General features: G+C 56.4%; 1 protein-coding gene across 1 annotated transcript in view; it reads right to left on the bottom strand.

Moving 5' to 3' along the window:
• The window catches only part of LRIG1 (leucine rich repeats and immunoglobulin like domains 1), a gene marked incomplete in the record, with an annotated part of 137,400 nt that overhangs the window by 19,172 nt on the left and 107,036 nt on the right, over positions 1–11,192 (bottom strand). The window contains 3 exon segments of the mRNA XM_014592355.2: positions 661–732; positions 6,729–6,809; positions 8,959–9,102. Of these exon segments, the coding sequence (XP_014447841.1) occupies positions 661–732; positions 6,729–6,809; positions 8,959–9,102 (297 nt within the window).

Here is an 11,192-nt window from a genome sequence, read left to right as displayed (position 1 = left end):
GCTCGCCATACAGAGAGAGACAGAGAGACAGAAAGCGAGAAATCACCCCTCGGGGGGATGGCCATGCCACAATCCCTTCTCTTCCATTCTCCTCTCGGGATCCTGGGCATGCACGCACACGCGCCCGGCGTGAGTTTTAAGCCACCGGGTCCGGGACGTGAACCGCGGTCGACTACATGGGAGTCCAGCGACATAGCCATTACGCTAACTGCTGGTCCCTGCACCTTTTTCTCAAGCTATTGGAGGCAAGCACACTAATAAAAAAGCTCCCAGGTAAGCCCAGGCTCACTGGGTAAGCTGAGATGCTTTAGTGGAGACACCAGGCTTGGCCAGGGTAAAGTCTTCACACAACAACGGACCAATGAGGAGCTGGTGCAAGGGTGGAGCAGGGCAGGGGATGGGAGGGAGGGAGGTATTTATCCAGGCACCAGCGCACTAATTGGGAGCACACCAACTGGCCATATGTTCTGTAACTCTTCCTGGCACAGGCAAGATAAAGGCCAAAGTTGAAGCTGACTTATAACGAGAAGGAAGCAGCTGGCCTTTCCAAATAGCCTGTTTCTCGGTTTACAAAGATGGCGATTAAATTGCTAGCAGACTTTCCCCGGCCACCGCATTTGGCCAGCCTGTGGGGCAGGCAAGGTCTGGCAAGATACTCACAGGTGCTCCAGGCCTTCTAGCCCCGAGAATGCTCTCTTCGCCACGGACTTGATCTTGTTTCCAAACAGAGTCCTGCGTTTCCAAACAACCAGGAAGAGAGGTGCGGGTGGGGGCGGAGGTGGGGGAAGAGACAAGGGAGGGTCGGGAGAAAGAGGACACAGTAGTTAGGGCAGTGCGACCTATGTCTGAACAGTGAGAGGTTATGGGTCTCAAGTACGCAGGCTTCCCTTCCTGAGATGAAATGCTTTCATCTTGGTTAGAATTTACTGGTGCTGACAGGTTGGAATGGCACGCACCATGTAGCCTAAAAAGACTCCTTGCAGTGTCAGGTGGAAACCTTGGTCTGCCTGGGCTTGCTCTCTCCAGGGACCACCCAAGGGCGCTGGGGTGGGGAGGACGTTTAGCAATGGGCTTGCAAGAGCAGCATTAGGGGATGAAGCTTCCCAGAAGATGCAAGAAGGGCCAGACAGCGGTGTGGAGGTTTCCGTGGCCAGATCCCACATGACTGAGCATGCAGTTTGAGTCTCAGACCAGATGGCTGAAAACCACACCGGGCACGTGTGCATACGTGCACACATGCATGCCCAAAATCCCGAGAAGAGAATGGAGGAGGAGGGACCGGTGTGGCCATCCTCCCGGGGCAGCGGGGGCACTTTCTCACTTCCCCTTCCTCTTTCTGTCTCTCTCTGGTGAGCACACATGCCCTCTAACAAATAAAGAAGATGGGAAACCAGGAGTCCATAAACTGGCCCCACAGCCCTCTGCACCTGAGCTGTGCCCAATGGCAAGCTGCCCCTGTCTAAGAGAAGGACCCCTGAGGACCTGCAGGACGTGCCCCAGTGCTTTGGCCTCTCGAGCAACACCACACCCACACGTTACTTGAGGTCAGTGGGCCAGAGGCTCATGAAGTCCCATAGAAGAGCCCTCAAGAGGGAGCCATAGGTTATGTAATGCCTGTACCCCTGGACTGCCTGGACTGCCAACCCATGAGAAGGGGCTCCGGCTTCCAGGCAAGTCCGATCCCGGCCTTAGCAGTAACTGCGGAGAGTCTTCTCAGCAAGCACAGCCTGCCCCCTGACGTCCACCTGACACGGGAACCCGTCTGCCAGTGAACATGAGGTCACCAAAGCTGCTGTCAGCCACAGGGATCCTTCAGCTCTGATGGCCACAGGGTTATCAAAAGAGCTTGTTCAGGATGCCCAGTGCTAGGAGCCAGTCCTGGGAATTCTGTACATCAGAGGTTCTGGGATACTAAGGGGCAACAGCAGGCAGCAGGGTGACTGGGGAAACACCGGGAAAAAGTCACTCTGGGCTAGCCTTCACTAGGAGGGACAGTTCTCTGTCCAGATTCCCATCAAGAATCAGGGAGCAGATCTGACCTGGAGGCCTGCTCTGCCTGCAACCCGCATCAGGACTGTGACCACAGGGGAAGACGACGTGTGGCAGCCCTCCCCACCCCAACCACAGGACAGGACACCGACAGCAGGAGAGCAGCCTGGCCCGGCCCACCGCTTTGCCCTGAGCCCCCTCACTGTGCGAGGCTCCAGGGGCCCACAGAGGCGACAGCAGGAGTCCGCCTGCAGGAACATGGGCTCGGGCTGGAGCAGGCTCCACCAGCACCCAGAACTCAATCCACTCCCAGCGGTATTGCCAGCACACGTGGCCGCTTCCAGGCAGCCACACCCCAGGGCTACCTGACCCCCATTTCATCTGAAATGAACAGCTTCCCTCCCCACGGGCCTCCTCTAGAGCAGCCCCAGCAGTGACTCTGAGAGCAGCCATCAGACAGAGCCGCCTCTGTTTCCTGGCTCTGGAGGGTGAAGGGGAGATCAGGCCCCAGAGCACTCTCTTTTCTCTCTCTGCAGGGCTGTCTGCATGGACGTGAAAACGATCCCATCCCCAAAGAGTTTCCACAAACCCTCTCAGTCCACGGCTTTCATTTCAGAACAAATAAATCAAACACGCGGAGAAGCAGCGGCCGTGCTCACTCAGGCTCCCTAACAGAACTGGCCAGCAAGTAACAGCTCATGGGCTCCACCCGGGCGCTGCCACCGCACGCTCGCTCCGCATCCTTCCAGGCTGTCCGAGCTCGGGTCCCAGTCACAGCGGCGGACTGCTTCGTGAACTCCCCCGGGAACCAGATCCAGGACAGAGCTGCGCTTCACTTCGCCCATTAAATATTAGTCACACTGACCTCTTTTACAACGAGGGCAGCCTGTTATTTCTAACGGTGACAATAGCAATAAAACAAATTCTCAAGTTCTCATGACACAGGCGCTGTAACCCTCCTGCTGAGGGACAGACACAGGTCCTCACTGTCTCCCTCCAGGCAGACAGCCAGGCCCAGGAACCCCGGCGAGCAGATGGTGTGGTTCGCATCATAGGCTGCTGGGGGTGGGGAGGGCTATGTCTCAGGCGGGGTGACCCTCATCCCTCAGCCAGGACTTCCAGACAAGGGGCAGCCACCTGCCCTCCTTCCCCAGCACTGCTCGGAGCACACGGTGGCTGTGAAGTCGCCTTCCAAACCCTCTCACGCATCTGGGTCTCCTGCCGATCCAGCCAAGGCTCCTGAAGGCCTGCCTGGCACATGCTATGGAAGCCGTGTGGTGGGAAGCACTGAGGTGCTCCTGGTGCCAAGGTGGTCCTGCCACGTCCTTGAGAGCGACCTCTCCCCATGATGATGCCCACTCTGCATGCCCAGTCCCACCTAGTAACTGGGGAGCACCTACCCAGGCAGGAAGGAGAAGCCATGCCAGATCATTTAATTCTGGGCGTTTCCAGACACTGCCCTCTCGGCAATACTGCCTTCCCCACGACACTGCTCTCCCCACGAGCCCTAAGCGGAATTCCGTCCCTTTCTCTGAGGAAAGCTGGGACCAAGCGCAGCTCCTCACAGGTCCCAGTCCCTCTTCTCCACCTTCACTTAGGCAACCCGAAATCCTCCGTCCCTCCTCCACCACAGCTCTTTGGAAACCAGGGCCCTGGGTAGATGAGATAACCCCACGCAAACTAGGTAGAAAGGAATGTACCAGGGTCTAGGAATATTCTTCCTGCCAGGGAGCTTCATCTGAAGAACTATCCAAAATGGGGGTGCCAGCAGCTGGAAACAGGTAGGGTGACTTCCACCATCTCTTCACAGACAGAGTGAGCAAGGGAGGAAAGGAGGTCTTTCATAGCTCTGCCAGGTCTGGCCTCCTGTGTCAGCGAAGGACCCGGGTCCGTCATTTTCACCCTTCCCCTTCTAAGGCAGCTCCCTGGACACCAGCCCTCCAAGGAGCCCTTGGCGGCCCACAGGGATGCGGCACGCTCACTGCACCTGTGAGGGCTCAGCAGCGCACGTGGCCCTTCCCTCCCCTGCCACACTGCCCACTGCCCACTGCTCAGCGGGTCCCACGGCCCCGGCCTTGGGATGGGGCACCACGGTGCTGTGGTCATGGCCATGCAATGCAGCTCTCCCAGCCATGTGCTGAGATGGGCTGGAGAGGGGATCGGAGCAGTGCTGCTTCCTGCCTGTGCCACCTCCGCCACAGGTTTACCGACAACTGTGATACACCAGGTGCCAGGGTTCCTGCTAGGGCTGTGCACGAGGGTCACACGGAAAGCATTTAGTCTTATTTTTCTCCTTCAGTGCAGATTTTTACTTTTTTTTTTTTTTTGAGAGAGATTTTTGCTATAGGGTACGTGTGCTCACCAGAGACGGAGCAAGACAGACAGACGGACGGATAGACAGAGAGATATCATTCCCCTGTGGGAATGGCCACACTACAATCCCTTTTCCTCCATTCTCCTCTTGGGATTTTTGGTAAGCACACACACACACACACACACACACACACACACACACACACAGTGTGAGTTTCAAGCCTCCGGGTCCGTGACTTGAACGACAGTTGGCCATGTGGGAGTCCAACATCTTAGCCACTATGCCACCTGCTGCACCCCACCCCTTTAAATTTACTAGAAGGTGTGTACACTTGCCCTTGTCAGAGACAGAGAGACAGAGGGAAAGTGAGCAAGCACCTCCCAGAGGAGTGGCCTCTCTGCAATCCCTCCTCCCTTTTCCTCTCAGGACTTTGGGCACAGACATACATACTGCATGCTTTTCTTCAAGCTGCCAGGTCCAGGTCTCAAACTGTGCACTTGGCCATGTAGGATCCAGGTGCCTTCACCACCATGCTGCCTGGCTGGCCCCTTTTCCCCTTCTAATGTGCAAATTTTCACACACTGTCATGGTTCTTGGACTTATTCTGCCTACCTTTGATGGTGTGTGAAATTCTATGCCTTTATGCAGACAACTGTCACCCAACTGTGCTGACCCATCACACCACACCCCACTGCCCAGACTCCCCAGCCCATCAGAGCTAGTACATTTTATTTTTTGCCCAAGAAGAAAATAACTGTTTTTCTTCTGCAACATAACCAGGATCCCATCACACTCAGTGACTGCAGGTACTTAGCGATGCTAAGGGGTTCTCGTTATGGTCCCAAATTCCCTGGACTAGGGATGTGTGTTTCTTTTTTTTGAAACACAGAGCCACCAGCCCCAAGACACTGACTTGGCATGGCTAGGCGAGGTGAGGCTTGAGACCCTGTGATTCCACACCTCCTCAGAGTCGGGACAGTACGGAGACCACCATGTTAGTGGAGCCCACATCCAACCACAGAATGACGGTGAGGGAACCAGGGCTCTGGGCTGACTTCTGGAGGTCTGGCTGACAGCAGCAGACCATACCAGGACACAGGACAGGCACCAGGGGGAGGAGTGGGGTGGCAGGTGGCAGCTCCAGAAACCCTGGCACTCCAAGCCAGCTGTACCTCATGAGCCACTGTATGTGGCCAGGAAGAGCCCCCCAGAAGCCAGGACACCAGGTTCCACTGGAGGAACGTGCCGGCAGGCACCTGGCAGTGCAGTGCACTCTGCACCTTCCAACCTGCAGCCGCGGTCCAGCCTGTGCCTTCCCCACCTGGCTGCTCCTAGCTCTCCCAAGCTTCCTGCAGACAGGAGAAAGGGCCTGGAGGCGGTGGAAGGAGAGCGCCGATTCAGGCCAGAGGAGGAGGAAAATGGACAAGCATCAGTGCGGAGAGGCTTGAGCAGAAACAATCCTCGGGCAGCCAAGAGCATCTTCTTCATCAGGACTCGTCCAGTGAAAGGGGTGTGAAAACCACACTTTCCAAAACAAACCCGGGCACTGACCGTGCACAGGGCTCTCCCACTAGAGGCTTTCCGAAGGCTTTGTGCTCCACCAGGACTCTCTAAATATTTACTTCCCACTCACACTCGGCTCAGCTCTGAGGCTGGGAATGGACTCGGGGAGGTCGAGTGGTGACCGCCTTGTCCGTCCTGTCCTCCTCTGACCCTTCCCTCCAAATTGCTAGTAAACAGCAATGACGACTCCAGTCCCTGCTCCTGTGTGTTCCTCACAAGGCTCCAGAGGGGCTCAGAGGTGTGGAGAGAAGCTGGGTAGGCCAAGGGAGGACACTCAGGGGCCTTGGAGCCGGACGGGCAGATCCTGACAGCTGCTCTGTCTTGGGCGAAGGACCTCTGCTTTTCTTTCCTTAGCTATCTGGAGGGTGCACCTCAGGGCCTGCCCTCACACGCTCACGGCACTGCACACACGTTTGCCTGTGACATTTCACACACACACGCCTAGCGGGCCAACTAGAAGCTCTAGCCGAGAAAGGCAGAAAGACCTGAACCCTGGGATTCATACTGGCTAGTCCCATTCCCCTTGAAAACGAATGCTGCTTTTTGAGATTAGGACCGACAGACACACTGAAGGTCCTTGGCTTTAGATGTTTCTGTTTCTGGAAACCAAGCAAGAGGGCACGATTCTCGTGTGCAAAAGCAACAGAAAACTGAGCTTTCACATCAGTTGTGAATTAGGCCTCAAATGCTCCAACAAGTCAAACAGGTCTTTAGCCCCAAAGAAACCCAGTCTCTGGGGCAGAAATGAGACTCCTGGCTGGCGAGAACCTGGGGTCTCTCTCTCTTCTTGTCTATGTGAAGCCAGCTGTCCCCAGGTTGGGCCCAGGCCAGGAAGCCCCGGGAGCTACACAAGCATACTCACAGCTTGCTGAGGCTGTCGAGCCCCGCGAAGGCACCGCTGGTGTCCTCTATTGTGCCTGAGATCTCGTTGTGGTCCAGGTCCCTGGGGAGAACACAGACAAGCTCGCCGTCAGTCCATCCTCACCTTGCTCTTCAACCCACAGCTGAGGAGACTCACACCGACCTTCTGCTTGGCTCATTTTGCGAGGTGCCCCCTAGAGGCCCAGCCTCGTGGCAGAGTGAGGGGAGTGTGGCCCTGGGAAGGAGCTCCATCCTGTAGCCTGTGTGGCAAGGCCTGGCTTTCCCAGCCTCCCAGGAGAGCTGACAGAGGCCTTGACACAGAGTTTGCCCATCTCAGCCAATGGAGGCTGCGCTCAGGGTGGGAATGGTGCAGCATGTGGGCAAGTCCGGATTGTACTTTGCCCCCAAGAGCAGACACCTGGCCCCCAGCAGCCAGCATCCATCTGGAAGGTTCCCGAAGGTTCCCATCTGCTCTCTTGCCCACCAGAGCCCTCCGCTGGACCTAAGAAACTGTAGAACCACGTGGAGGTGAGAGACTGCTAAGAGGTCCCTGCAGAGAGTCCCCGCCCCCTGGAGTCCCCAACGCTGGCCCCAGGTCTGGGGCCTGGAGCCCATGGCCTCACAAGGCCTGCCCACATAGGCTCAGAGCCAGGAGGACATCTGGGTGCTGAGTCAGACCTGGAACCCACTCGCCAGGATCGAGAGGCAGCCAGCTCCCCAGCCAGCAATGTCAATGAATCAGCGTCCTCCCCAGCTGCCAGGGCAGGTCATGGCCCCCGGTGACACATCACACCTGGTGACCAGGCCCCACCCTGTATGCGTGCTACTTTCCACGTGGCTCTTGGTTCCTAAACTGTCCTCTCCTGAGCCAGGGAGTCAGGGACAGAAAAGGATGAGTCAGGGACAGGGTGTGTGGGCTCTCTCAGCCCCCAGGAGACCACCATATGGACAGAACCCGGGGTGCCACGAGGGAGGGGACTCCGCCCACAGAGAGACATGTCTGCTGTGACCGTAACTCTGCATCAGGAATCCCAAGGAGCTGAGACCCTGCTACCCGAATCCTCCTTTCAGCAGGCGCCTCCCTGCTGTCTTACTGAGGTAGCCGGGGCTGTGGGGCTGTGGTTCTGTGTGCTTGTCCCCCGGCTCCTATGTGGGCTGCCCAAGTTCTCGTCTCCTTTCTGCCCCCTCAGCCTGACCATTCTGGCCTGGATATTCAGGCCCTGCAAAAGCTCAGTGTAAACAGCCCGGTGTGTGGGCTCTCTCATGCTCCCCAGCAATGACTCTCGTTAATGCTGATGCTGTCAGGCAGAGCCCTTCCTTCCTCTCTGTCACACAGGATCATGCCTGGGGAAGAGAGCTGGGGGCCACTTCCACTGCCTGGTGAAAACCACATGCCCCACTTTGGCGATTTCAGGCGGACAGCTGTTGGAAGGTCTCTGCAGCCAGCAACTGAAATGTTGTGTGAAAGTCCTAGCAATGTGGCAACTTCCCGCAACCCCACCTCCTGAGGCACTTAGAGGGCATCGCATTATCATCTCTGCTTTGCTGAATGACCCCTTAATGAGGTGCACGGGTCCCCTGAGTACTCCTGTTAGAAAGGAGGCACTCTGCGTAGAGGCCTGCTGTTCCAATGGGAGAACGAGAGATAACTTAATGGAGGATTCCCTGGGGGAAAACCATTCAGGATTTAAGACATGGAACTTACAACAGGAACACTCAAGACTGGAAGGCCTGACCCCACGAGGGGCTGCTGTCACAGACACTGCTGCGAAGGGCAGTCCCCACCGCCGTGGACAAGCACATCAGGGCTTTGCACCTCAGGCGCACCACAGCATGGGACTGGAAGCTCGGCCTCTGAATGTGACCCCTACCCTCGCTGTAAGCATGACAGGGACACGCCCACCAAAAGCATGTGGAAGCTCTTCCCAACAGCAGGTCCCAGCATCCCGCCTAACTCAGTGTGGGAATTACCGCTCGATAATGACAATTTTTTAGGCTCTTCATCTCCCCAGAGGCACCACCTTACAGGAATAAGAGACGTTCTGCTTGACCAATTATTTTGCAGCTAATTATGTACAAGTTTGAGATTCTGCCTGCCTATCAGGTCAGCTGTGGATCCAGATCCAATTCTGACTCGAAACCAACAACAATGGAACTCAACAAGGCAGGGTCTCCTCCACTCTGCCCTCCCGGCCGGGAACCCTTCATCCCATCAACCGAGAAAGACGTACAAGACCCGTAGGTTCTTGAGGCCCTTGAAGGCGCCTTCTGCGATGTGGCTGATGGAATTGTGGCTGAGGCGCAGGATACTCAAGCTGCTCAGCTCAGCCAGGCTCTCCTCGTCCAGACGCGTGAGGTTGTTGAAGGACAGAATCCTGGGGAAGGAGAGAGAGCAGGTGTCAACATCAGGACACGCACGGCTACCCTCTGCTCTCTCCTGAACACTGGGCCAGTGCCAGCTAGGTGTCACTTGAAGGGATGGGGACACACACACACACCCTGAGGGTAAAACGGCCAGGCAGCCAGCCTGGCAAGGCTCAGGGTCCATCCAGTCTGACTCCTACACGGCTCTGTAGTCACAGAGGCCGAGTGTCTGTTAAGCTGTGAGGGCTACACCAGGTCACATGACACAAAACTCCTCAAAGCTCCAACCTCGTCATGCTGGTCCTCATGCAAGCTTCCAAAGACCCAGGACTCCGGACAGGCCCCACAGCTGCTGACAGTACCAGGGAGCCCCGTTAGACTCTGCATCGGCCAGCAGAGGGCAGCAGCAGCCACTGCCTCGGAGCCTTCAGCAGTGCTTTTTGCCTTACCAGGTGGCACGATGGGACCGACCTAAGGCTCCTGCTCAGGCTTCCTTGTCCCCAGCCAGTTTGGCCAACATGACTATCCCCAACCTCTCTATTGTAAGCAAGATGGGGTACATGCACCTCGACTCATACACAGAATGAAAACCTTCTCCCTAGCACCCCTCTCACAGCCCTGGGTTGGTTACTGGGCACACTGTCATCTATCCTTGAAAATGGGAGATTTGGGCTGGGGCAGGGAGAAAGAAAACAAATTCAGAGATTAATGAACTTTTAAAGGTGGCAGGGAGCAACATTCCTTCCCTCCTGGAGAAGTCAGTCACGGTGTCTGTCAGTTGCAAAGACCTGGCAGGAGATCAGAGTCACATCTTCACCTGCAATTAAGGAATCTAGCTTCAAGGAGGGGCAGACAGCTCGCTCTGCCTGGAAAGCAATCCTAGCCCGGGCTGGACACTATTCCAGTCTCAGGCGAACACCGGGATCGGTTAAGGCACACTTCCATCACGTTTTCAGCCCCTTTGAAAGGGCATGGATTGCAGCTTCAAGTCTAAGTCATCAGCCAGCCAGAGCAGGGAGCAGGGAGCTCACAGGCTGGCCCGGAAGGGAATGTGCATTGCCCTGCTGCTGCCTTAGCCCCAGGGGCCCAGAGGGCTGCACCTCCTCACCTCACCTAAGAACGGACTGGCTCAGGTCTGGGGCCTTGAAAGACCTTTCTTGCTTCCCATGGTTCCCAGCCCTGTCTGACCTCCAAGGAGGTTCTTGGAAGTCCCTGGTGGGCTCACAGTGGGACAACTGCTTTCTGCATGAGGTAATAATGAATTCCCTGACACATGAACTCCAGGTCCCTGTGGCAGAGACCAGAAAAGCCCAGAAAGACATGCCACAGCAAGAATCAACACTTAGTTCAATATCCCCCAAGTCTGCACAGTGAGGTCGAGAGAGAGACGGGACAGCCAAGCCAGGCACTGTCCACAGCTGTTCATGTAGGTGGGAGAATTGTTCCCCCCACAACCAAAATCTAGAAAAAGGAGAAAAGGAAGAAGAGAAAACTCTCTGAAACTCTCCTGAAAGACAAAGAAACCTACCAGACAAAACCAGTCTTCCAGGCCCGGAACAGAAGCGAAGAACATGGAGATGCCCACTAAGCCCTTGGCGGTACTGCTTTCACAAACGACTGCTGCACTGCGATGTGGGGGGAGGCCAAGAACACACCAGCACCCCCTTCCCGCCCAGGGGGCACCGGTCAACCCTGAACTCACAACCTGAGCACAAGCTCAGGCATTCTCGGGCCCAACCTGGGAGGTCTTCGTTTGGAACTGTCCCAAGGAACGAGGTGGCTGTTCTCCTCTGATTGAGGCAAGAGCCCACGTCCGCAGCTGCACAGGAGGCCTGCTAGCCACTGGGATGCTACTGCGGAAGGACAGAGCCAACTGCCCGTCCAAGGGAGGGGAAGTGGAAACTCCGAGCACACATTCTCCCCCGTCAGCACGTCACCACCTCTTGGTTTCACTGTCCTACTCGAATGTGCCTCTCTGTGTTCAAGCTCAAATAACCCCTTTCCCTAAAGCGGCACACACCACGGCCATGGTGAGTTTGTACGGTCTCCCAAAACAGCTGTGGCAGGGATGCGTCAAGGGGTGCCCTTTCCCACGCGAGCC

This window comes from Tupaia chinensis, unplaced genomic scaffold, assembly GCF_000334495.1.
Source record: "Tupaia chinensis unplaced genomic scaffold, TupChi_1.0 Scaffold000682_1, whole genome shotgun sequence".
NCBI lineage: Eukaryota > Metazoa > Chordata > Mammalia > Scandentia > Tupaiidae > Tupaia > Tupaia belangeri.
Note: the sequence above shows the minus strand (reverse complement) of the source record. Positions and strands in the feature narration are given on the sequence as shown.